Source organism: Hylaeus volcanicus, chromosome 5, assembly GCF_026283585.1.
Source record: "Hylaeus volcanicus isolate JK05 chromosome 5, UHH_iyHylVolc1.0_haploid, whole genome shotgun sequence".
NCBI classification, from domain to species: Eukaryota; Metazoa; Arthropoda; class Insecta; order Hymenoptera; family Colletidae; genus Hylaeus; species Hylaeus volcanicus.
This window is the reverse complement of record NC_071980.1, coordinates 2,416,427-2,443,573: the sequence shown is the minus strand read 5'-3', so window position 1 is coordinate 2,443,573 and position 27,147 is coordinate 2,416,427. Positions and strand designations below refer to the sequence as shown.

Genomic DNA, 27,147 nt, shown 5'->3' with positions numbered 1-27,147 from the left:
GGACGTCTGTCGATCAGATGGGATTCGAACGTTTTCGATGCTTTCGACTCGTGCACCTCGGTGGATGTTTACGGTGGATTTTTCTGCGAGCGAGGGATGAATGCACCGAAAGACAACTTGACTCCAAGGTCAAAATTTTGGATGATAAAAAGAGTCTCGCGTATTCTACTCCAGCACCTGCGTCGACGATCCTCGACCCATGCACTGACGATTGCCTTCGTCAGACTCCTCTCTCCAAATTGGAGTCCACCGAATTATCGGCACGAATAATCTCTGTCCCGCCGTGCGCGAAAGCTGGAAAATACGTTTCACATCGACACCTGCCACTCCAATCAACATACCTAACCCGAATCTTGTTACCGGCCCAAGTCTCCATCAACCTGGCCTGTTAAACTCGCCATCGGACACAAATTATTAGCGCGATTAGTCCACCGGAGCAAAAACCAGCCCCTAGATTCCAGGATACTTTCGGCGCAGGAGCAAACGCCTGGCAAGAACATCGACGAACGTAACAAATACCGGGTTCCGCGCTCCTCCGACTCGCAGGGAACATAAATCCAAATCAACGTCGCGGATCATCGAGGTATTAAGTATTTTACGGGAGGGAGGGGGGGGGGCACGGAGATGGACTGTGGAGAGGCGGAGAAGGACGGCAGAGCCACGATACAAAGATTCAGAGATCTATAAGACAAATGGGAAACAAATAAAGACGCGGTCTTAGGTTCGCGAAGTGACTCGACACCGGTGGTAGATGCGATGGTGGCGGGGGGGTTGGCAAAGGGGGGAGCATAGGGGAACGGGAGGAACAGGCGCTCGCGCTTCGGAATGCTTTGAAAGACCGCGAGCAGCTCTTGGCTAGAGCTTCTCTCGTTGGCTGCGAGATGTCGAGGACACGGAGCGTTTCGAAGGAAGCCAGCGCGCCTCGAGCGAAAGAGAAAAAGCAAAGGAGGAAGAGCGGTCATCGCGGACAGGCTTGCTTCGATTAATTATCACATTGTCGTCCGACCGACGCTAGATGCTTCAGCGTGGTAATCTATGGAAGATTCACCGCGTCTCGGGTTTAATCCTCGATACTTTTGCTCCTCCCTTTGGCCGCTCGTTATCCCCGTCGCCGACACGAGTGCGAATTATTGTCCGGTTTAATTGAACCGACGTAAGCGGGCTCTGCAAAGATGGAGAAGCCAGGGGCAGAGGAACATTTCGACCGGTTAAACCTGGGAAGATCTCGCCAACGAATAGAAAACGTTGTTTCGTCTACTTGCACGTTAATGGCTTTCGAGTCGAGGAAGGACAGGTGAATGGTTGACAGGTGAGTTTACCGCTTGCGAGAGCGGAGGGAAGTCATCTGCGAGTCTTGTCTTAGGGAACTCGTTGGTTCTGGTCTTGATTCGATTTGGTAGGATTTGTTCAGGTTTGTTGATACAAGTCCTCTTCAAAATTCTTGACACTTTCGACGATTTCTTTGAATTTTAATCCATGAATCCCCGAAACAAATGCACTCCATCCATCTCAAAACGCACCACGATACCCGTCAATCCTTAACGAACTCGCGTAGATTCCACGCGTCTGTAACTCTGGCTGTTACTTCGCAAACTCATTCCACTTTGGCCCCGCAACCCCAAAAACGTCCGCTCTCGCCCGTTCCCTCCGCTGCAGGGTTCCCCTCGAAATCGGTTTCGCGAAGTTCCCGTCAAAAAAGAGGGAAGCAATCGGTTGTCGGCGGAGACGCGCTGAAAACGAGGCGAGTCCCGGAGCGGGTTTCTTGCTGACGGCGATACCCAAGTTCATGATCAATTGCACGTTCCTCGAATGCCGGCGGTCATCATTCGGCGTCGTTTGCTCCGCGTACGCCCGGTTTCTCGCTCTTTGTGGATCACGTCGGTGATCTACTACCCCGTGGAATGCCAGGCCCCGGTTTATTATAGCGGATAATGATAACATCTCGAAGGCGTAGCCGCCGAGCGTATATTCGCGTTGCCGTCGCGAGAGTGGCTTTTCCTTTCGTCCCACGCGTCCCTCGACCGTTCGCCATCAGTCACTGCATACATCATCGTCAGCTTATTTTCGTGCGTTGCACGGTTACGCCGCTAATGTATGGGCGTAATTGGTTAGGCGGGGTACGCGCACCGGTCTCGATATGCTCGCCAAAAGGTTGCTTGTCAACGGCGAGCGACGGGGGAGGAACCGCGGAGACGACAAACTGATCGGGGGGACGAGAAACCCAGGGCGAACGTCTCCGCGACTTTACTGGATGGTTGACGATTATTTACTTCGACGAGCGACGCTTTTACGGACGGTTTCTTCCCTTGGCAGTTGCATGTGCCATCTTTTCTTGAAAGAAGGTGGATTCTAGTCAGAATTTTGATACTTGGTAATCATTAATACAAGGGTGAATGTCCCAACAGTAAACTCGCTAGACAAAATGGTAACTCGAAAAAGTCAGAACGCCCCGCAACGTGCAACAATGAAGAAGTCGAAACCATTCTCGCATCTTCAATGTTGTAACTGCGATCCCTTCGCTCGCCAACGATTTTGCGAAATGTCGCAATGGCAGCGATTCCTGCGATTCGAAGAACTTCGAATGTAAAAGAGGACCATGCTCCTGGCAAAGTGTGTCGCGCCCGAGTAATGGACCATGCGCGTCCCTCGGACGATCTGCCAGGGTTAAACTTATACTTAACGTCATGCACGCCCATCTGTCGGCCGGTCCCATTCGCGGGAACTCGCGCAACAGTAATGGCCACCGCGACATCATACGCAACTGCAATTGCGTGTATCGTGCCGTCGAATGATGAGCTTTGGGTATGCGTTCGCGTTGCGCCTGGACACTCATACATCTCCTCGGGCGATTGCGATCGTTCATTAGCGAGTCTGAGACTCTAATTCATTCTATAAACTGTCTAGTTTATGCGAGGGATGAATGCTCCTACGCGCCAGACTCCACTTAATGTCACTTTGCAGTATGCGTGCGACTCTCGCCCATTCAGCTCGCACCTTCGCCGCGGAAACGTTGATAAAATTTAAAAGTGCGTCACTCGTACCTTCCATGCAGTACTAGATATTTATTTAGTATTAGTATTTATTCTAACTTTTATTTCATCAAAGCACGCACGCACATTTTTACGAAGCTAACAAAGGTCAATTATATCAGATATCTCTGTGCAAACATCCCACTGCGGGCACGAGTTGCGTCACCCGCGGAATTTAAGTTCCACGGGAGGCCAATCACGGTGGTTCCTCGATTCACCGGTGTTCAGGCTAATAATTCATGCACGCACGTCCGTCCAGGCAGATTTATTTGCGATAGTTCGCGCAACAATAATGGCTACCGACAACGCATACGCGGGCCTGCGATCGCGCGTCCTTTATCATCGCGTCGGGCAGGCATGCGCCTCGCGCACACCAGCGCGCGGTTTCTTGGATCATTACGATCGTGTTCGGTGCGATCTCGAGGATCGATGTACCCGGCGGTGCTTCGAGTCCCGCCGTTAGATAGGATTCTAGGCATAATGAATATCGGCGTCCCGTATTCGTCTCTCCGATTTATCTTGTTGCTAATATACGCGCGCCCAGGAACATGGAATTAATTCGTACGGCTGTGCTTCAGCTTATTTCGAAGATGGAGCCGCGGCGATCAAACATCGATGCAGGAAGCGCTGATCGTGCCAGTATTTTCATCTCTCGACGAGGTGCATACTTGTACACTGAAAATAGAATTTAATCGTGCGAGGACGGTTCGAGAATAGAGTTCGATTATGCATCGGTAGAAAGTGGAATTTAATGATATCGGAAAACAGAATTTAATAGAATAGAACGGAAGAAAATGTATGGTTGATATCGCGATAGCGATCAGAGTCGTCCGAAACTGGAGAACGCGAAGGTGTTGACGCGTCAGCGGAGACAACCGTTTCCCTGAGGTGCGACCATGGCTCGCGACTGAGGAAGTCCCGGTAAGGAAACATCTGGCCTCGATGTCACCGCGGGAAATCTCTACGATCGTCGTTAAAACGCGTCGGGCATTTACGCGGTCGTATTTCTCCTCGACTGGGCATCGTCGCGATCGCTGGGACCGCGCGAGTAACGCGCCAAGGATCGTCTTGCGCGATCTCTGTTAGCCGGCATTAGCCTGTGTGTACCCACTGCCGTTCACTTTCGATCGCTCGTCAATCTCCTGACCTTCGACTCCCGCCATAACGTGACCAGGTCTCCGCGACTACCGACCAACAAGGAGAGGCTAGGTAAAATTACGCAGCCGATGGCATCCCCAAGTCAGTTTCCGATCGAGACGGCCGCGTCCTCCGAGTTCCTCGAATAATCGCGTCGCGGATTATTCACGAGGAATTAATTGGCGTCTTTGGTTGCTTTCGAGTTGATGAACCTCGCTAACGGTTTCGCCTAGGAGGCGCGCAAACCTCGCCTCACCGAGGATTGATCGAGGTATGGTGACAACGTCCAGAGCTATTCGCAATTGACATCAATTGTCTGCGCTCGCGGGTGTCTTCTGGGAAACGTTGGACCTGGTGTGTATGGAGTAGGCGAGAAATGTTTTAGAGGAGGAAAGTAGGATGGGAATGGCTGCCTGTTTAGCCAATTGGTAGGACAGATTTAATTGGTGGATACTCTGCTTTTGAGTCGTCTAGTCTTCGCGTTCTATAGGAGGGGGATGAAGTTAACATACCAGAGTAAAGAGAGATCAGGATTCTTTGTTATACTTGCATATCTTGGTGTTCCGTCGAAAATCGTGGCCAACTCTTCGCGACGTTCAGAGAACAAGAAGGCTTCCAAGAGCGTAGAAGTCGGATCGAGAGAACAAGGGTCATCTAAATCGACAGGCCCCGTCGAGGAATGTCTCAATCGAGCGTCGACGTAGCCAGGCTTTGGTCGGTGCCATCTTTCGATCCGGCGTGGCCGAATAGTTGGCTTGGTCGCGGGCACGATCGTATCGCGCGGTGCGGAGCGGGCGAAAAAATTCGAGCAGAATGCCATGACCCAGCGCGGCATTTGCATCCCTAGGATCTAATGAATAGCGAGCATTACGTCCTATTTGGTCTCGTTGCGACCAGCCGTGACGATGCCAGTGCACATAGCATAGCTCTCGCGCTATTTGCAGTCTGTCCCGGCCCCCGGTGGTAGGATGTACAATGGACGCCGACGCCTGGCGTCGGTATGTGCTCAATGGAGGCTTACCCCTCTTCTAAGGACGTCGCTCGTACGATTTACCTACTAAACGTCAACCAGGACGAGCGGCGTTCGGCTCGACGAGCAGACGACTGAGGGACGGCGGGGGGTGGTAAAATCCCTGGGATTATCCGCGCCGTTCACAGTCGGACGGCGAGACGTTTCATCGACAGGCATTTCGTTGTCGACGGTCTTGCTGGGTCTGCGATATTTTGGCGTTCGCTCGTATATGGACGTGGTGCAGGTCAACCGTCGCGTGGGAGTTGTTGCGATTCGAGGTATCGATCGACGAGTCCTACTCGATGATTGTACTCTATGGTTGAGTGCTTCGACGGGATGATCGAGGGATGGGGTGGAACGAGTTGATGCTGTAATTAACTCGGTGTTCGTCCAAACTAGACAGCCCGACGGTAGAGAAGGCATATCGTATACCAAAGGGAAAGAATATTTTTAACACGTTAACTGCCAGGCAAATGTTCTTGAAAATTTCTATTAGGATTGAATATTATTTAGACTGTTGCAGACTACATAATCAAACATTTATCGCGGTATTTATTTTCTGCTCGCAAGGAGTGACATGTTTAATTAAAACTGATAGGAGCGATCTATTAGAGTTCTCGGTTATTATTTGATAATCAACTATGCATTGCGCAAATACGAGAGTATAGCTTAATCGATCATTGAAAATTGCAGATATAACAAGGATAGGTAGTAATTACGCGCAATGTAGAAGTCGAGGTAGAAGCGTGTGAAAATCGTTAAGTGAAAGGACGTTGCGAAATTTATCAAGATAGCCAAAGCAACGACTCATATTCTACTCAAACCGTGACTATCTTAATCGCCGAGTGTATAAACGCTCAATCACTGCCGATGCTTGTCGTGTATCCATTTGTTAAGAGACACCTAGCAATGGGGGGAGGGGGCAATGTCAATATGTTGACAACTTAGTTGCGAAACGACGTACTCAAGTAAAATATTTATTTACATTGAGTTTGTCACTATTTTGAATTTAATTGCAATGTTATTTATCCGAAGAAAAATAATGTCAGAAAAATAGTAAAAGGACCGAATTCTCATTTATTGAAGAATTTATTGAACAAATCGATGTTCTTTGTACAGTTGAACGTTCACCAAAGATCGCTAGAGGCGGCTGGCCTTGAAATTTGCGGTGCCAGCGGAAGTGTCCCGCAAGGACAGCCCAGCAGCGCGGGTTCCGTCGGTTCAGCGCCAAGTCCAGCGTCGCCAAGACCAACCCCGCAACCACGACCACCCCTTGCGACGACCACTTCTCAACCCTCGAGAACGTTAGACGACGATAGATCGACGGACGGTGAGTCGAAACAAAAATCTCTTAGTCTACCACTTCCAATATTTCTCTCGCCCCTCTTTCTACTCACTCTTTCACGTTTAAATTTCTGTCACATCGATTGTTTTCAAAGATCATTCGTAAATCTGGTTGATTTTTCACGAACCCAACGTAAACAAATGGTCAGGCTCTGACGAATGTTGCCTTGCTAATTTTCTCGCAGCCGTAGGTACTGGTACCGCCGCGGAGGACTCTGACGATGGCGGAAGCAGGGCGGAATACATGAACGCGAACTGTGTGGTCTTCACTCATTACCGAGGGGATGCAGCGTCCGAGGTGGAGGAACACTTTCAAAGAGCGCTTGCCCACGACAAACTGAAAGGTGAGATACAAAACGAAGTTAGGATACGTACAGCAAATACCTTAGATTTTGGCACACATTGTCGTAGACCTACAAGAGTAACATTAGAATCTCAATTAAATCAACGATATAATTCGAACTGAGGATGTAATACCAGATACCTTCGCTTCAATTTCGCTTTCAAATCAACCACAGAACGAATTAACACAGGGTGTTTCTGAAAACCTTCTAACTCGTGCCAAACCAGAAATTCGCAAGACTGTGCAAGCAAATGCCTAGTTCGCGACGGAACTAACCATGTAGAGTCAATTGTTTGGATTTCACGCAAAGTAAAGAGGCTGGCCTCGGTTGGTTCCAATTACGATTCGGTCTCGATGCTCTTCGCCGTCATCGAAGCACGCGCATCGAAGATTGGACAGCACCATCCTGGGACCGGGACTAATGCATCAAAGGGCGGCGATTTAAGCGCATCCACCGCGAACGCAACGCGGAGCCGGCCGGGGACCGATAATAAAGTGCGCCATTAGCCCGCGACAACGCTAACAAGCCTCGTAACAATTGTACCGTCGTCGTACTTGGGAGACTTAAAACCCTCGCTGTCGGCTTGTGGAAAGAGACGAAGAAGAAGGAGTGGAAGTCGCGCGAGAGACGGGGCGAGCGCGGGCGAGAAGGCGGGCATGGAATTGGGTGAAAAAAATAAGAGATGGGAGCGAGGGAACATACAGCAAGGACGTGGGGTAAAGGAGGGAAGAGCGGGGGGGGAGGACAGGTTGAACCGTGAAAGGTAAACGGCGCTTTGAGGGTTGAAAGGAATAAAGATGGGGTACCGTAGGAAAGAAGGACAAATACTCGCGTTTGAGAATTTTTTCCGTTGGTAGCAAATACCAGATACAAATATTTTGTGAATATATTAATAGTGGGGTCCGTTTCTCTGATTCTAATGGTCGGAATTGAACGAAACAGAATTTTTTAAGAACACCGTGAATGGCGCTAAAACGTACAGTCAGTCCCACAAGTATTCGTGCCTTTTATGTCTATTGGAAAAACGCGTCCAGAAATGCAACTCGTAGAATATGAATAAAATACGACCCTGTGCTTCGTCTTCGTCATCCACCGAAGGTCAAGCAAAAAAGGAAGCCCGTGAATGATACTTCGATGTGAAAGAACGCGAAGTAACGATATCGAGGATGGGGGAGCCAGGAACAAGAAGAAACATTCATAACCGCCAGAAAAGGAGTTGAATGGAGACGCTGGAAGGAGTCATCCCGCAGATGGCCCGCTGTGGTCGTCGTGCCCGAGAGAAAGAGCTCGATAACGAGAAAGGGCAGAAGGGGGTAGGGGGTTGTCGGGCACGAGCGAGTTTGGCAAGCGATCGGCGTAGCAGCCCGTCTATATCGGTATCGTTTAAGGCCGCATTTATCTCGCGACGGTGCTCAGGATCAGTTCACTAGCCTGCTTAGAATTCAAGACAACACGACCTAATTGTTATGTGCCGTGCACGTCTCCCCCTCTTCGTCCCTCCGCCACCCTCCTGGGCGTCCTCTTCATCCCCCCCGCGGTCGTTTTCATCGCGCGGGACCACGCTTTCTCGACGTAGGAAAGGTAAATTAAGAGCTTCTCCACTCGGGCTACGAGATGCACGCTGACTCAGGGAGAGCAGAAGGAACACGAACGGCGAGGAGGGCGGAGAGGTGTGGGGACGTAACGAAGAGACACTGCCGGAGACAGTTTTAGCCGCGGTATGCCGGCTAACATACATACAAGGAGTGAACGTCTCCGCGGGTGAACATGTTCACCGATGGAACAAAGACACCCTCCGCGAAGGCCAAGGGTGGATGCCGATTAGAAGGGTTTGGGAATCGACTTCCTTGCGGCTCGACCGAAACGCTTCGTCACGAGGGTAGAGTCAGTAATCGAATGGTTAACACGTTGATCGCCACGTGAATATTCGTGAACGTTTCTATGAGAATGAAATTTTGTTTCGAGACAATTGAAAGTAGTATTTATTTGTAGAACGTTCGCGTTAGCGAAGAGCAACTCGAACATTTCACTCCGCCAAGTACTTGAAACAATTAGGTGCCTATCTAATCGAGCAGCAAGAGCCTCGAGAAGAACGTAACGCAACCACTACAGCACCGTAAAGTACATTTACGGGATCGTCGCATGCTTATCGAACAGAAGCTGGACACGAGACGTAATTTCCACGGGTAGATCAAAGGAGTCCCCGAGCACCTAGATGAACGATACGCGAACCCCTTAATCACGGGGTACTCTCCTTCGCGGTTATCAATTACCAGAGTCCCGTGTTACCACGCTAAAGACGTTATTAGCCACGTATGCTCGCTGCCGATAATATATTTCACCGACTAATGAGTTAAAAGAAACCATAGCGGTTGGCGTGGTAGGACAAAGAGGCGATGCACGCCCAGACGCAAATATCCCCCTTGTCCGCGTCGGAAAGAACGCCTGGGAGATTAAACGGGCCTGCCACTGCGTTTCGTACCGCTCGAAATCGCAATTTCGCGGGGAAATTGGTACCGAGATGCTCCCTTAGAGTGACTTCTTGCGACGGGAGAAATTGCATCTCGTCGTTCGCTACCAGCCGGTGTCGGGAGCGGCTGGCGTGAGTTAAGAGGACGGGATTCGAGCGGACGATACGAGGCGAACGATAAAACGTTTTACTCGGTGAATGCTCGCCGATAGGAACGCAACAGCGAAAAACTTTGGTCTTTGGTTCCTTGTGCGGGCCACTTTTGGAATTTGACGTTCATTCGTTCGCTTTCTCGAGAGTAGAGATACTGTTGGAGGCGAAAATTTATAAATATAAAAAGTTGCGACTATACCAAGTGCTTCGACACTTAAATTTAAGATCTTTCAAAAAGTGGAGTTAATCGCTCGTGCAGTGATAGCTGCCAAAAGATGGCCCGCCATAAGATAGCTTCTTTCCAAGTCGCGTCCCCCGATAAAGGGTCCTCTCGTTATTCTTCATCCACGAAAAAAAGTCGTCGCGACGCTCGCTGAGTACTCGCGATCAGTCACCCTGGCCACCGTTGGGATTTAAAAAATGGCGCGCGTTTATCAACGAGCACGTTTCCGCTCAAAGGGTTAATTCGGAACGTCCGGGGGAGCGCGAGGAGGCGTCGCGCATTCGACGCTCTGGTGAGAATACGACGTCAGAACGGCGGTAACGTTGAGTTCGAGAAATTGAGCGCGTCGTTCCACTCGGTGGCGTCAAATTAACGCCCCGTTCGCCAGGCACCGCGGCGCAACACAGACGCAATTACTTGACACGGCCCTTACACGACGTCTCGTGGCGTCTTCAAAGGCGTTGCCGCGAGATTGGTCGCGATACCGTCCTCGGGACGCGATCGTGCTTTTTCAATCCGCTACCTCGGTACACGAATCGCGCGAATGAAAATTACCATGTAATCTATGACACGGCACAACTTAATGCGCCGCGATTCGCCGATCAATAAAGGGTGGTTATCGACCCTTTGCACCTGGACCAATGTCTTTAACACTTTCGATACACTGGACGAGATATCTCGCTACCAAGTATAAATCGATGTTTACTACTACTCCGGACTACCAAAGTCGACATCAACAAATCCGAGATAAACGATGCATCCTACAAGGCAAGCTACTAAACGTCGGAAAATAATCGATCGCGTGCACCGATTTGTTACTGTCAGGTTTCGAAAGAATGAATCTCCGCTAATAACGCGAGCTCAACAGAAGTAAACACGGACGTTAATTTTTTTCCAAGTTCATTAATTTCTTCCGTTCCTAATGATTCATTTCCAGCAGTTCCAGAGACATCGATCGCTCGACCTAGCGCGCGATAGCCCGATACAAATGTGGCCTGTAAATCTTCGCCGGGACGCGGCTCGCAGTGTTTCATTTCTGAAGCCCGTGGAAAATAATCGACTGACACGGGTTGGATGAGTTTCTCGCGACTGTCGTGCTGCTCGGCGTCGACGCGTGGTGTTGGCGCGGCGCCAGAAGGTGGCTCTATAAAGACGTCGCGCGTCGCGGTGCCGCGATTCGTCAAAACGTAACCCAGACCAGATTGATGTGGCGGTGCGACCGGATGGCTCGTTATTCTGATTGCGAGTCGGCCAGAAGCGCTCCAGGGGCAAAAGAAACGACGCTCCTGGACAGGGATTGAGATCGCAACGAGAACTAATGGCGCGTTCTGGTCTATTTTCGATTTACACGATCTGACACGTCGATTGACGATCGAGACTTGCGGTGGACTCTTTTTGGCGTTGGGTTATAATATTGCATGTTCTCGAGCACGGGTATACACGATTGGAATGACTCGCAATTGCATCTATCTATGTCGACGAACTTATGATAAATAATTCAGAGACCTCGGAACCGATACATTTCAAACTCCAAACTCTCCCTGCGAGAACAGAACATTATCCATCACAAAACCTAGAGACTTCGCCCCAAATTGCGTAAAAGTCCCAATTTCGAGCGAGCCAAGGTTTCACGTGAATTTGGCGACAACCCTTTCGAGTTCCGTGAGTGGCTGGCACCGCGTAGAATTGAATCCTACCTTTCCCCTGTTCTCCCCCTCGAGGACCGCGGCATCGGCACAGTAGAAAGCCGGCCGTGGACGCTCGACACTCTGTTTCTTTAATTGCGTTAATAAATAAAGGACAGTCGGCCGAGGCCAGCGAGTCTGGACCCCGGGGAGACAGGAGGGGGATAGAGAGAAGAAAGAGGAAAGGGAGGCGGCGGTCAAGAAGGAGGAAGACGGGCCCAAAGAGGGTTGGAGGAACGGCGAAGGACGCGAAACGAAGGACGAAAGAGTTGCGGTGGAGGCCGGTTCCGGCCGCTATCTCGCATCTCCCTCCCCCCGCTCCTCCCCCGCGTAAGCAAATCGCAATATTTAACGCGATAGTTAGTCAATCTTTCTTGATACGTGTGTAGGAGGATGATGCCGCGCCGCTCGGCCAATCCGCGTGCCGAAGTTGCTCTCGGGCTGGCATCAACCGGAAAGTATATTATACACGTTCGTTGGGGACCAGCCCCCCATCTCCCCCTTCCATTCGGCATTCAACGCGTGGGAAACAATGCGGCCCCATGGCTTCTTTATGCTCAAAGTGTCGCGGGTCAGTTGTTACCGGGACGACCCGATACCCAATCGGATTACAGTATCGTCCTGGGGCCGGTCGGGGATTCTGAGATCGCGGACCGATTCGAATTTTTCGATCTCCCGCGCCGAAAGCCGAGCCGAGCGGAAACACGACGGGAGAGTCTCTGTTCGAGGTGTATTAAGGCGTTATCTGGAATAATGGCGCTGGCTAGGGACACGGGAAAACGCGCCTCCGCGATTAGCTACAGCGAATGCGAAGCAAGGGAACTGATTTGCGAGATGGACATTTCGACGGGGCTACTTTGGTTTCAGGCTGACATCTGGATTGGCGTTAAGTGTAAAAATGAATGACGCTAAAATTATTCGTTCCGAGCATTCATAGATTTTTATTGCTAAGAACCAGAATATTTGAAACGAATGAAACGTCTGATAATAATGGAACAATTCTACTTGGGACAAGATTTTTGTCTAATCCCTCCTTGCTTATGGTACACCAAAGGTTACCCTGTTGCCTCAAATTCGAGTGTTGGCGTCGAACCACCCCGATACGAGATTACAATGCTAAAAACTAAAAGACAGAATTATCCGAACGTCATCAACGGAACTACAACCGCAAGGTTAAATAATAGCGGAGCCTGGATAAATTAGTGGTCGACACGTTTCCATGGGATAGTTAAGCGTAGCCGTGGCGGAGATGAAATCGAGGAATTAGAAGTATAAATCGTCGGCTGGTTCGACCTCGTTGGCTTCGAACCTTCGAATATCTGTTTGGATTGGCCAAAGGAGATTCGAGGGAGAAAAAGGAATCCCGGGACCAAGGACTCGGAGACTCGCGGGAGGATACACGACAAGCTTCTGGCTTTGGAGTGGTCGCTTGTAAAACAACCGAGCGGTACCTTTCTGTCGCACGGTTCGATCCCGTGGGATCCGGCTACTCGTTTATCGTGAGCCCTCGAAAGAATCGCGTGCTGGCCCGTGGGAAACGATACAAATATTTTAATAAACATTCCTTTCGGTGGAACGGATAGCTCTCGATGAAAGTTGCATCGATTCGTTTCGAAGATCCACGAGGGTCCGAGACGATCGATCTACTCTGCAATTCCTCGAGGCTTTCTAATCTATTCCTATTATTTGGTTTTTTTTGTAAATTGGCCTGGTGTTCGTCTTTTGTCCCCTAATGGGAAATGATGTATTAAAAATTGTAACCAGCCATCGCTACACGAGGGCACATACAGTATTTTCTTTTTATAATCTATGCTGTTTTTAAATGATCACAGAGATTGAAATCATATAGTATGAGACCGTGGTATAATCTCGTTTCACTGTCTTAAATAACAGACACGATTTCTTTTTTCTAGAAAATATCTCTCCCATGTCCATGAGGAACTTCCCCGCTTCCTTCTGGAACAGCCAGCATCCTGGTGAGATCTACGAGTATCCAACGGATCCATGGCACCCACACTACCCACAGTATCACCACAGGTGAGCCTGCCCGAGATTCCTTATCTTGTCCCGAGGATATGTTTCTAATTCTATTATAAACACGGTACTTCTCCGACGATCTCAATTTTTTCTTAACCCCTTGACCTACACGTTATCTCCCGATTGCTCGGACCATAACAAATAAGAAAGTAAAAAGTCCGAATGAAATACCACGAGTCAGACTCTACCCTTCTAAACACAAAAATTCTTCTCCACCTCTTGTTTATTTCGAAAGCATCCCTGGAGGCCTCGCAGTACCTGTTGCCCACGGCTGTACTTAATCTCAATTTACCGCCAATGCGAATATCGCCGAGTCTCGTCTTATCTGCGCGTCCCGTGGCCAATGAGACGGGAATCCTTGGGAAGAATCGCGTCCGTACATTCCGCGGTAGCATGCTCTATTTTAAATTCGATCGGCAACGAGCTCGCGGTTAAACCGGGCCGTGATTAATCGACGAAATCGTCGCTAGCGTCGTTCGTTCAATTAACGGACGATAACGCGGCCAATGTTTCACGCATTCCAAAAATCCACCTCCGGCAGGCGCGACACGGTCATTACGCGATAGCCTGCCGGGATAAACCGTCAGAAATGAATGTCGCGGCACGCACGGGACGAGAAACGCGCGCTAGAGAAAAAGGGAGAGGGAGAAGGTGAGCGAGACGAAAGGACGGACGGGGGGGGTGAGTGTCTGAAAAAGGGAGAAAAGAATGAGAGAAAAATCACGAGAAATCGTGGAAAGAGAGACGGGAGCGGAGCACACACGCGCGCCAGGACGGGAGAGGATTAAAGTCGGGTTCGAGAAGGCTGAAAGAAGAGAGAACGACCGTGGCAAAGAGAAAACGAGACGTGAAAAATACAGAAAACCGTCGGGAGCAGGTACCCCTGCTCGGGAGATCTTTAGCGCTGATCTTGCATCGGCCGCCGTATAAATTACCAGTCTGTCACCGTTCTTGAGAAGAGGCACGATATCGAGAATTCTTTCCCTCCTTCTCTCTGTCTCTCTCTTTCTCTATCTCGCGCCACCCTTTTTTTCTCTTCTCATTTCCCCCACCGCGAGACCTTTTTTGGGTTGTTTCTTTTCCTTCGCGCGGACCCCGTTCTTCTTTTTACAGGTTGTTCAATGGGAGCGTGGACGAAAAAATAATTTCGAAAAAGTCATCTTCAGGGCAAGGAACACTAAATTGTTAGTGTTCCTATGAGCGCAATCTCTCGTTCATTGGACGATCAAACGTCAGAGACATCGCGTCCACACCCTCTCCCATTGAACAGACTGTGTTTCTTTATTTCTTCAATTCGAGGTTTTTTTACTCGCCATCGAGCATAAGAGTCGAACGGTTTCCACGCTTTGTTCCAGGGCTGTGCACGAGTATCACCACCATAATATGGCGGCCGTGACGAGTTACGGTGGTCTGTTGTTGGGTGGTGCACGAGGACTCGGCCACCATACGTCCCATCATGCGGCGCACCACGCGCACGCCGCGGCCTCCTACAAGGACTGGACGTCGGCGACGCCGTCGCAGTCGCTCGTCGACGCTTCCTCCGCACCCCCTTACCCGCACGGCCCCTACGCACCCCTCTCTGGTGAGTAGATCCTCAAGGGTTACGTTTTCCATCGTTTTCTTAACTTCCGATATCTCAAATAATACCGTCTCGAAGCCACCCAGCGTCCTCCATCCATCCATCCATCCACCTCCGAATCAACCCTTCGAGTTCGAACAGCGATCGATCGATCGATATCCACCGCGATCCTTCCACAACCGCGGAGAAAAGGAGACCGTCGCATCCCAGTTTGCGGCTTGGGGTGCGCGCGCTTTTTATTCGCGATTTACATGATAAATCTCGTCAGAGGGATCGACTCGACATCAAAGTTGGAAGGCCGAGGAGGAGCGTACGGGCGGCGTTTGTATCGTGCGGCGGAACGAACGGAGGCAGAATGGCGCGCAGGTAGCGCAAGAAAGGTCGGTCGGCCCCTCAGATGCTCGCAATTAATAAGAGCTTAATGGGGGCCCGCGGGCCGATATAGCGCTGCCACGTTCGGGGCCCCGTTTCTTCGTTGTTCTCCCACCGAAATCATCGATGCCGACGACAAAAAGCCGCGGCTCGGCCGTAAAACATTTCGCTCCGCTCGGCGGAGGTGCTCGGGACACGTCGTTGCAAAAAGGGCCGCTGCCTCTTTAACCGCCAGCAACCCTCGCCGACGAATTATACCAGGCGTCCCTTAATCCTGGTACACTTTGTCCAAACGGTTCTTCCTACACCAGAGGACGCCATGCGGTGAGTGTCGCTCGACCTCTCAGGAGGCCACTCTTTTATTTTAGATCGAAAAAATGTTCTCGTGTTGCTTTACAATAAGCAAGGTCTTTACAATATTTATACCAAATACTATCGAACAGTTACCCGTGTTTTGATAAGCACATTCGTCACACGAGGAGAATAATGATTGAATGTTTCGAGTATTAGAAATCCCAGGTGAAATTCTAAAGACATACAACTAAAAAAAAAAAAAAAAAAAATAGTGTGCTTCCAAGTGTGTTAACTTAGTTCATAAAATCGAAAAATTACGTCAATTACGTTAACTGTAAAAAAATCTGGAAGGTTGGCTCGAACCTGGTATATAAAAGTAAAAGAGTGCCCCCTTGATATAGCGCGGCACTCTTCGCCTCCTCGTTCGAACGCAAGTGCATCGCGCGCGACTTGCATCGCGGGGTGCAGCTGCAGCACGCCGTGTGAAAACACGCCCATCGTGATTGCGGAGACCACTCCCATCTGTCTGCACGTCCCTGAAACCAACCCGCCTTTCGTTTTACCACGGGACAGTCCCACGCGATTTCACGCGACACACTGACGTGACTTTTTAACGTGACGTTCCACCGCGTTTGGGAACTTCCGCTTCTTTGATTCGGATTTATTTTTACCGCTGGTTTCCCTTTCCCTCGTACTTTTTCCTCTGGATAGGATATTTCTTTCTGTTTCCATTTTCGTTATACTTTATCATTTATGGTCGGTTACGATGAAATCGAGAAGCTTGTTTAACGATCGATACGAAGAGAGGGCATATTTGAGGGTATGTACATTTTAAATTGTGAAATGTGTGGATTGACAAGGGAATATAGAAAGGGAGAGAAATTGGTATGCCAGGACTGGTTCCATGTATGGTGAATTCAGGGGTCGGAAATCGATACCGGAGCCTCGCTTCGGCACTCTCATCCCTTTCGCGGCCGTTGATTCGATACGCTTCGACCCTCTACCAGTAGCCATTTTGGCCGTTTCAATCAAACGAATATCGAAAATGATGCATTTTTACCTCGTCCCTTTGTTAAAAAGTTAAAAGTTTGTTTGTCACTGACTCCAAATTCAAACTAACAATTTGGAAATCAATAGCTGTGGAATTCAGCGCATTAAAAGTGGTACGACACGCGTTTCACTTGGTCAAATTTACTCTGACGAGCTATAAAAAGTTTCGCTTCAAAAAAATTGCATACTTCTCAAAATAATACACACGTTGCCGCTCAAAGATTTCAAGCACCCTCCGAACTCTATATAAACAAATCCGTGTAATTCACATGCACTTGTTCCACTGCAAGTTTCGCTGTTTCATATTGAAAGGGCAGTGCCTATAGGTACGAAGTAAAAATGATAGTGCTTTCGATATTGACGAGCGCTCTAAAATAAAAATTGAGTTTACCCAATTGTATCTACTACCAACATCGTAAATCGATCGTCGAACTGTTCATTTCCGTTCCATCGATTCGCGCATAAATTTTCAAGTTACCAACCGCCTCTGCCCCCCCCCCCCCCCCGTTATCCGAAAAAACAAGGGGACTGGGTCGCAGGATCCGCGTCAAGCCAGCTCGAAACGAGCGAGGCTCGTGCGCACTTTCGCAGTCGGAATAAAATTTACAGAAATCTGGATCGCGAACGATCTGGCATCGTTTTTCAGCTCGCGATCGTCCCGAGTCGCGGGAATCGGTATTCTCTCGAACCGAGAAAGCGGCCCGGAGTCCGTCCTTATTTATTCATTAATTTCCAGAATCGATGTTTGACGACGATGTCGCGGCTACTCGGAACCAGCGAGCGTGCACGGGCCCTTACGGTAGCACACGCCAGTTAGAATAGTGAGCGTTGCCGGCATACCGGCAAGTAAATTCTTGAAAACTCGTTTGGTCGGTCCGATCCGCAAGCCAACTCTCAATCTGCGCCATAAAGCGAGGCGTGCGCGTGCGAACGAAAGCGTTTCCTAAATTGGCCCTAAATCTCTGCCCGTTCGTTCCTGGGCTGTTTCCACGCTCGCAACGCCGAATTTTCCGTTCGACCTGACACGCTGGGCTCAGTTTAACTACGCTATCGCGAGGTGAGCAATTGGTTCAGGTGAATGAAAAGTAAGGGAATTCTATTCCTGATTATGGACAAATTTTATACGCTACATATTTACAACATTTGATATTTCAAAACATATTTTTCAATTTTTATCTTTGCCTTGACGACACAGAATTTTATTATTTTCGTCAGGACTCGGTATTAGGAATGCGTTAACAAACTTGCGTAATAAATTCTGAAAGGAAGGGAATTCCATATAGTTCAACCCGACGAATTCGACCGTTGGTTAACGGAGTCGCGCAGCGATTCCAAAAATCCAGCATTTTTCTGGTCCGATAAACGTGACTATAAGGACCCCGGGGACCTCTTAACGAGTCACCGAAAGAAGTAAATTCGCGCTGCAGGGTGGGCACGGTGTAATTTCGGAGCGAATCGTTCCCGAGATGTCTTCGAATCTGAAGTGCCGCCATTAGAACGCCGCTTTGGCACCCCGATTAGGCCGCGCCGCTGTGCCTCGGGAGCCAGTTGGTAATTATATAATTGCGTAAAATTAACTCGAGCGAGCATAAATTGGCTGCCGTTTAAGCGCGATTAAGAGAAATAAATCGCAATTACCGTGCGACGTCCGACGACGCCGGACACTGTAGATGGTCACGGTGCGACGACGTGACGTTTCTGTCGGCGGTTTTCTGCCCCCTGCCGCCTTACTCCCCGTCGAGGCTGTCTATTACTTCGGGGAAATCGTTAATTTAATTGCCCGTCACCGGCTCGCATCGACGAATTCAACGCGATCGCCTTTGGATAATTTATGCGACCGCGGAAACCGTCGTCGCAGCATTCCTTCATCTCGAACGTGTTTATTATATTCCGAACGAATCAGTCTAATGATTTTATCGAAAAGATGACGCACCAAGGATTTTCATAATTTTTTCATAATCAGAAATAGAATTTGAAGCGACACCAGAAAAGTTTCGTTCCAGCGAAGATATCCAGAATATCGAACTATTCGTGTGATTCTGATATCTGGACAATCGCGACAATTTTTAAACGGACGTGTCTTCTAATGTATCAATCAGCAATTGTGAACTCGCGTTCATGGAAACATGGCCTCCAGATTGTTCGTTAAAACCGGATTCTATGTATTCGTTTCCGACACCGGTGAAGTCGACGCACGTTCTTTTCCAACTGACAGCGGATAAACGTTTGCTTCGCTGTTTCTCGGGAAGACAATACTGATCGCGGCTTTTCTATTCCCACGGGCGGAGGTGGATTCAGGGAATCGATTGCGAGTCGAGGAATCTGTGGGAAGTACTTGAAATATCCTGGATACAACTCGTCGATGGAAACGGCGATCGAACGCATAATTAAATTTGAGGACAATAGCCATTCGCGAACAGGACGAATAAAGAATGATTTTCAAGAATGCATAAGAAGGGGAGTATTTGCAGAATGAAACTGATTTGTAAATACACATTTAATTACTTCGATCGATTAATGAGCGGTCGCCACGCAAAGGTACAATTAAACGTGCGATTTTCTTTTTTCGAACATTTCTGAGAAAACATGCGAGAGAGATCGCTTCGAACAGGAAGTCGAACAGCGAAAGAACGCGGCACGGAAACGCGAAGAAATCGTCGAGGCAACATTCAACGCGGCAAAACTGGATCCGAGATGTTAATTTAATGCCGTTCGCGCACTTTTATCTTCCCCCAGTGAGCATTAATTCCCAGCAGGCTGCGGAACAGAGACGAATTTACGAGCGAGATACGTTATCCGTACCGGAAGACCGACGAACTGGGATCGCGAAATCTATTGCTTCCGAGCACGCAGCCGTCACGACGTCGCGGACCCTGGATGAACTTAAATCAAACAGCGAATTTCACTCGGCGAATGCAAAATTGAATTCCGTCCACGGTATTTTGTCGAACGATCACGCCGATTGCCGAGTGAAATACCATCCTAACTCACCGACTGCCTCGCTGAATTTATTAGGCGGTTCGGTTTGGTTTGAGGGATCCATTGCAGGCGCGCAGGTTCAGCGATAGGCTGTCCGATTTAGAGATGTACGGTGAAGAGTTAAATTGAAATGGAGCTGTTGTTTTATAAAGATTCTAACTGCTCCCTACCCTGTAAACCAGAAACTAGAACGAGCAGACGTTTCATGGTTGTCGTGGATAGGTCCGCGAAATTTCATCCCCCGAGGGTGAAGTCATAGACTATTGGTCAAGCGGGCACCGCGTCGCTCGCGAGGGAAACAAAGAAAGGGGTCAACGGGGGATCTTAATATTTCCAGGAGAATCAATTCAGGGAATCTTCGCCATAAATTCTCGTCCGCGTGGGACATTCTCCGGAGAATATTCTCGATCGGCGCGTCGTTGCAGCCGGGGCTTTCTGGCACGCGCCTCGAAAATGGCGTCGCACTCTGACGTCACGTAATCCACGCTCGTGTACCGCTTCCACCGGCGCGAGCAAAAGGGAAGAGAATGGAAAAGAGGGACACCAGGGTAGCCAGGGGATGGCTAGCGAGCCTCGATTGGTCAGCCAGCCGGATGGAGGGAGTGGTCGAAAGCCGCCGGTTATATCGATCTCTCGAAGTCGGCTCGTTCGCGGCTGGAGACACCACGGCGAACCCAAACCGACCTAACCGGCGAACGCGCGCGTCCTCTTCGTCCTCTTTCCGCTTCTTCGACTTTATGTTTGAAGTATATGCAGAGGATCTCGTGGGAATGGAGCATGCTTTGAACGGTCAACGCTTTGAAATCGAGGGCCCCCTCTGTGGGGACAAGGGTATCAAGGTATCGAGTGCCAACACTTGACCTTTAACGAAAGGATCTCACCTACCATGTGATATCGTAACTTTTAGAGTGAAACTTAGAGAAGCTTTTAACGGTGTTTACAAGAATTTTTAGCTTCTCGAATTTAGTCTTACTCTATACAAACGTATGAGACACGTGATAAGAACTTCAAGTGGAATATGAAAGCTCGTGTCACACACGTCGTATGAACTCAATTGTGGACGCCAGATTTAAAATGGTTAATGTAACGAAACTTTATATAAAATTCGTTTCCTCTGTACCATGTTCGATATAAATGTTGCGAGGCTTGCACTCTCGAGTGCTCCGAAACATGTAGTTAGACCCCGTAAAGGATGCCGGCAATATTGTTTGTAACTGAAGACACGTGGATTTAGTGGCTTAATTTCCAATTAATACTCGCTCATCGGTGCATACGAGTTTGGAGACGGGGTTGATTTAAAGTGGAGAGGGCCTCTCCTTTACCACGAGTATATTGGATTTTAGCCAGCGAGGGGTTGACCCCCATTGATAAGGGTCATCTCGATGCTTTCGATACGTATCCCTCGCCAGAAGGAAGGGTCGACGGGTCGTTGGGGGTCGGGTCTTCGCTTTTTAGAGCGGTGGTGTTCGATTTAATTTAATCTCGATGCCCGACTCTCGTCTTTTGACGTCGAATTTGCCACCCAAACGATGAACGAAAACGATGCGCCCTATTTAGAAGGAAACTTTTGTTCGATCTCTCCCTTCGATAGAATTCGTTTGTCTCTGTGATAATTCTTAAATTGAACTATTAATTCTATATGCCGTTAGATGAAAGCAACATCTCTATTTAAGCATTCTACAATATTTATTTGAATTTTTTTGTTTTATGAAGTTAATCGACTTGTGCAATGAACGATATATCGAATGAAAAATTGAATATGGTGTAGGTTACGACAATTCACGAACAATAATCATTTACATCTGAGGAATAGACGACAGGCGTGTTTCCGTTTGAAACCTCAGACGCACACAGGTCGGTGAATACAAAGTTACGGACGAACGCACCTGTTATGAATGTTTCAGTATTCAATATCGCGATATCAAAGAGCACGGGAAGATGCTACGAGGAATTCCCTTCGATGCTCCCAACAAAGAAACAGCGCACAAAGTCGAAGGAAATTCGAAGCCAAACGCGCTCAAGCCCCGAGAATTTTGCAATTCAGTTCTTTGCGTCTCGTTGGAAATTTAATTATCTTTGCACCACTGTTGAATATTAGCGAACGCCTTGCGTTTCGAGTGCAACATGATTTCGTGTCTAGTCGATAATTCAATAAAAGTCGGAACATATTGTAAGTGTCTTATCTCGCGTCGTGTTTGAGCAATTGGTATTTCTTTAGAAAAAGAAAAACGATCAGCCACTTACGCAAACACCGCTTGTTTGATCGATCGAGCCAACCTATAGTCGTGGGCAAATATCTTTAAACGCACAATTATATTCGTCGAATGAGAATTAATTTGAAGAAAGATTTATTTTCGCAAAGGTGGTTTCCATAATCGACGTACAGTCACGACATAAATTTTAAACGATAGAATGTCTAGTTTTCAAGTTACACAAATTAGGGTTCTACGTAAATTTTTTTATTAATTGAACTGAACCAAACTAAATTTTACATTTTACATAGTAATCGTCTCGTGGCAGCTTAATTTCGATTAATTCCACGCTAGAGTTCTCGTTTCCCTGGTCGCGTGGTTGCGGTATCCGGTGATAATCTCCGTGAGAAAGCATCCTAATTCAATACGGAGGACCGCAAGCATCGAATAATGCACCATAAGTGTCAGAACGATTTATGCGAGCCGCGTACGCGGTCGTAACGTTTCCACGGGGCGAGTATGCGAGGCCAATATGCTGGAACAAAATGGACGGGGGTGTGTTGCTGGTAAATGGTGTGTCAGATAGCGCGGACAATATTGCCCGGTGTTCGCTGGGTCTCCGAGTCACCCTCTCGTATTTAAGCGGAAGGACCTGCGTCGATTATGGCAAGGGGCTTCTCTACTTTCGTTCCGAGCGAGACGTATTACACGGGATTTGTTGGAGACGTCACCGCGAGGATTAATTGTTATGCGGGGTGGTCGAGCAGTTCGTATCCGTTTTCGTGATCGATGGCAGGAAAGTGATATCAAACTCGTTCGTGAAAAGTCACGAAGTTCTTCAGTTCTTCAGTTCGAGAGTAGCTTTATTTCAGAAGCAATCTAGTCTTCGAGTACTGTTTTAATTTCCACAACAAAAATGGTGGTAGATACCTCTTCTGTCCGTGAACTCACGTCTTCGAGTATTACAATTTACACAATAAAAGTGGCGGTAGACACATCTTTTGTCCATTTTCCACCCTAATTCGAAACGAAACTTTTCAATTTGCATCATTCGTACGCAAGGACCTCCGAAACTTGGGTTCCTTCTTCTCACGCCGCGTTCTAGCATCATTTTCCAGCTCACTGGGTTTCTATCAAATAGTGCCTCGCGTTCCCGTGCAAGTTCGGATCTTTTGTGCTTCCATCCGTGTTTCTTTCAGCGTAGATGCGCCAATATGGTGCCGCACGAGCACACACGTTGCTGACTTTGAAGCAGGTAGATCCACGCGCTGACACGTGTGCCCCCGGACAGATACGAACTCAATCGTCCGTGCCGTGCACCACGTGCCGTGAAATTTAAGCGTTCGTAAACGTCGATCTTCCCCCGACCTGCTCGAAATTACACCGCCGTTTAATATACACGGGGACCTGTAATATCGTTGTTCGGTCAATGAGACGTTGTTGCTCTCGTCGAGTGGTCCTCGTGACCGCTCCAGTCACGACCGATTCCAGTTGAGCAAGACCTTCTGCAAAGGATATTTATTACTCGGTTTCGAATGACCAGCCAACAACTCGTCTCGAGGTTTTAAAGGATCAAACTGACACATCGCGCATTCAAAGATACTCTAACCCTCGTAAGCATAAGCGTTTATCAGTGTATTCCCATAAACTTCCCTTTAATTACGAATCATTCTCGAGGGCCAGGATGAGGAGCACGTCGAGGGCCAGAATGATCCGCAGGGTCACCCTTCGAAGATATCAAGATCAAAGATAACCACGGGGACGCATGCGTGCAACCGTTGTAAAGAACATGAGATCTTAACTGGTCGATCTCGTGACATATTCCGTCGGCTCCCCCCCTCGTCCGTCTGTCCGTTCGTTGGACCGTTCGTTCCCTTGGTTCGTCCACGGTTTGTCCGTCCGTGTCGCCCAGCGGGTGCCATCACCAGTTCTGCACCCTCGCATCCGTCAAAACGTTGACTCTTCTTTTATTACGCGGCAGGCCGCGTTATAAATTTCGATGAACGATGAGCCGACCGATGGAAAGAAAAAGTCATCCCTACCTTTCGTATAACCAATTACTCGTCGTGTGCGTTAGATTCCTGGCCAGGGTTCGTCGGTAAAGTCGATCCAATTTCGACGATTTCGGAGCAGTTGGCATTTCCGAGAGGAGATAAGGTTAGTTTATGGAGGAATCGGTAGTTGCATGGGATCCGTTTAACCCGTTCAGTGCCAGTTATATTTAGAACCTACACGAGATTTTCCTCAGCAATAGATTCCTGCTCCGTCGACGATAATGACTCACGATCGTATCCGATAATGAATTTCATTAATGGAACTAAAATAAAGATTGGTTGCGTTTCCTCTGTTGCAGGTCTCGAGTCTCAGGTCCAGGATTCGAAGGACCTCTACTGGTTCTAGAAGCGAGTCTCGGAGTCTCGTGGGCCGAACTGATTCGCGTCGTCACCGTGGCCTCGTCGTCGATGAACGCGAGCTGGAAACCGCGCACGAGGCGCCGGTGCTCGGTCGTTCCTTGGTCATCTTCTTTCACGCTCTTGACGAGGTGAAGGAAGAGGGCCGCGGGAACGGCGTCGAACGAACCGACAAAATGGCGAACGAGGGATTTTGCTCGAAGGGATCGTCGGGAGGCGAGACAAGCGTACTTAGACGACGTAACGTGATATTAGCGTGCTAGGGGATCCGTTCGCTCGGGGGTTGTCGCGAACTGAACGAGCACCAGGGATAGGACGAGAGGAACTTTGTTATATAACGGCCGGATCCGAGCGTGTCGCGATCGTCGCGATCGTTGGGACCGTGTCGAGCAAGTGTACATAGTGTTACCTAATTACTTTAAGGATCTACTATTAGCGTACAACTCAGATAGTATTAGAGGTATACTTTGCGCGCACTGTTACCTTCATAGTGACTGTGACGTCCGGCCCGGTCGCTGAGAAAGGAACGAGAGAGAAAGAGAGCCTCTAGTTCGTACAGAGTGTTTAGAAGGGTACGTTAGGCCACCGAAGGCGTGCCTAAATTTTCCAAATAATTACGAGAAGAGACGCGAGTCGATCGATCGTCCCGCGATCGGGATGCCTCGCGTGCCGAACGATATGCAATACGTTTACGTCCAACTCTCGGCGAACACGGTGTAAACCAGAGACGGATATAGAGAAACAGACAGAGATATATGGCGGTCCATGTTCCTCGATATATAATATTAACCGACCGTGTAGAGTGTATTTTCTTTTAACGCAATGATTAAGTAATTAATTAAACGTACCGTGATATAGTTAACTTATTGAAGGGCTGAGTCGCCGCGGAGAAAACCAATCGAGGGACTTAATTATTTGGTGAATTTAGCTGCAGACTTAAGTGAAATATTTATTGACCAATGATCTTGCCATATATATATATATATATTATAAATATATATATTATATATTACTATTATTATTATTATTATTGTATCATAACACCGGGCGCTGCAGAAAATTCTGAAACCTCTCCGAGTCAGCAAATTAAAATAGTTATTACCCGAAATGTCACAATTATTCTTTATATCCCCCTCCCACCCTCTGCCCCCACCCCCCACCCACTCCGAATAGAATTAATCGTCTGTTGTAAACACGCACGCACAACCGTCATTTTCGCCTAGCGGATTACTCTACCATAAGCGCATCGTATCCATCTCATGTTATCGTCATCATAGGTGTTAAATAAATGATGCATTAATATTAAACCGTCACTGTTCGCTGGTTAAAATTCTCACCCGTCGTGTTCGTTATTTCGTACCCTCCATTCACGATGACTCGAACGAAAAGGTACGTGCTATTTATTACTCGACTCTAATATTACTTTTAAGACGATCCAGCCATTACCGTTTGTGGAATACTTTGCTAATTTCTCGGGATTAATCAGATTCGATAACCAATCAACTCGTGTTACAATGTTAACAATTATAGACAGTTTCATCCGCGTTCCGATAGTCTCCTTGGGTCCGAGTGTTTCCTGCGACCATTTCCTCCGCGGGAACATGAGAAACACGCAATATCCCGAGATATCCGCGATTATGTTAATACCGAGATCAGAGAGATAACTTTGTAACGGAACTGGGGCATATCTGACCGAGAAAATAGAATTTTATGCTTTTGCGGTTCGTTACACCGCTGCCGGTTAATTACACACGGCTGAATTTAGTGGTCCCCGCTCGCGCCCCGGAAAGTTAATCGAGCACGTAATAAGAGGAAGTAATGGGGAATTTAATCTTCTGGAATTCTACGTGAAACTTTCGGTTTCGTTCGCGGCGTGGGTGCGTTTACCGCTTTTAACCCGTTTAATAACCGTTGCCGTTCGAACCGGGTATTCTTTTTTTCTCGGCAATTTTGTTGCTTTGGAACTGGAAATAAGTATGATTCACTAGTGAATCGGTCACGTATCGAAATAGAAACGAGTCAGCGTGATCGCTTCGGGATTAGTGTACCGAACAGACTTGAATTTCACCAATTAAATTGCAATAGTGCAAGTTAAAATAATTATAGATTTACAGTCAGTCTCATAAGTATTCGTACCTTAAAGAAGTTTGTCTATGGGGCTGACTGTATTTGGTTGTATATTAATTTATGCATTGATGGTGATAGAATTTTTGTTAAAAATACACGTGTAGGGATAAGACTAATGTTCGAAATAGGTCGGAAGACATGTGTCCCGATCAGCGAACAATTTCCTTTACACGTGTTTCGTTTCCTACGTCACCGACGTATCCCTATCCGTGCCAACGTTAACGAGATGAGAAAATGAGCAATTAACTTCGTCACCTAAGGGGAAACGACGCCCCAAGGATTCGAAAGATCGTTGTCTATCACGTGTAAGACACGTGTAGCATGATTGGTCGTGCCACGAATGTAAATGAACCAAAGACGAAGTTTTAAGGGAGAAATTTCTCCAAATTTGAATTCTTGTATTTATCTAAAGTGATTAATTATTCAGGCGTAGGTGTTACAATAATACATACTTTTTATTTATCTCTATTCTTTCTATCACAACTTTGTCTTACATGACAAACTCTCGGGATCGTTAAACCTGTACTGTAACTACAATGAAACATAGCCAGAGCCCCTGAGGGTTAAATTTGAACTCTTCAAACTTACCTCCTGGTATTGACTTTTGTATCAGGAGCACACGATGCCAAAGGAGGTATTCTCGGAATACTTCCTCTTTCGTCACGTTCTCCTGATAGCAGGAGCCGTAATCCTGTTGAATGCAGAAGTT

At 48.1% G+C, this 27,147-nt stretch overlaps 1 protein-coding gene across 4 annotated transcripts in view; it reads left to right on the top strand.

Annotated features, from left to right (window-relative positions):
* LOC128876624 (protein vestigial) overlaps positions 1 to 27,147 on the top strand; it is an 82,397-nt gene that overhangs the window by 46,508 nt on the left and 8,742 nt on the right. For 2 of the 4 annotated variants that reach the window (XM_054123133.1, XM_054123137.1), the window contains exons 2-5: positions 6,298 to 6,508; positions 6,708 to 6,866; positions 13,311 to 13,434; positions 14,790 to 15,016. In XM_054123133.1, the coding sequence (XP_053979108.1) occupies positions 6,298 to 6,508; positions 6,708 to 6,866; positions 13,311 to 13,434; positions 14,790 to 15,016 (721 nt within the window). Of the gene's footprint in view, positions 1 to 6,297; positions 6,509 to 6,707; positions 6,867 to 13,310; positions 13,435 to 14,789; positions 15,017 to 24,253; positions 24,436 to 27,147 lie in introns of those variants that run through there. The other 2 variants (XM_054123136.1, XM_054123135.1) reach the window with 2 other exon arrangements.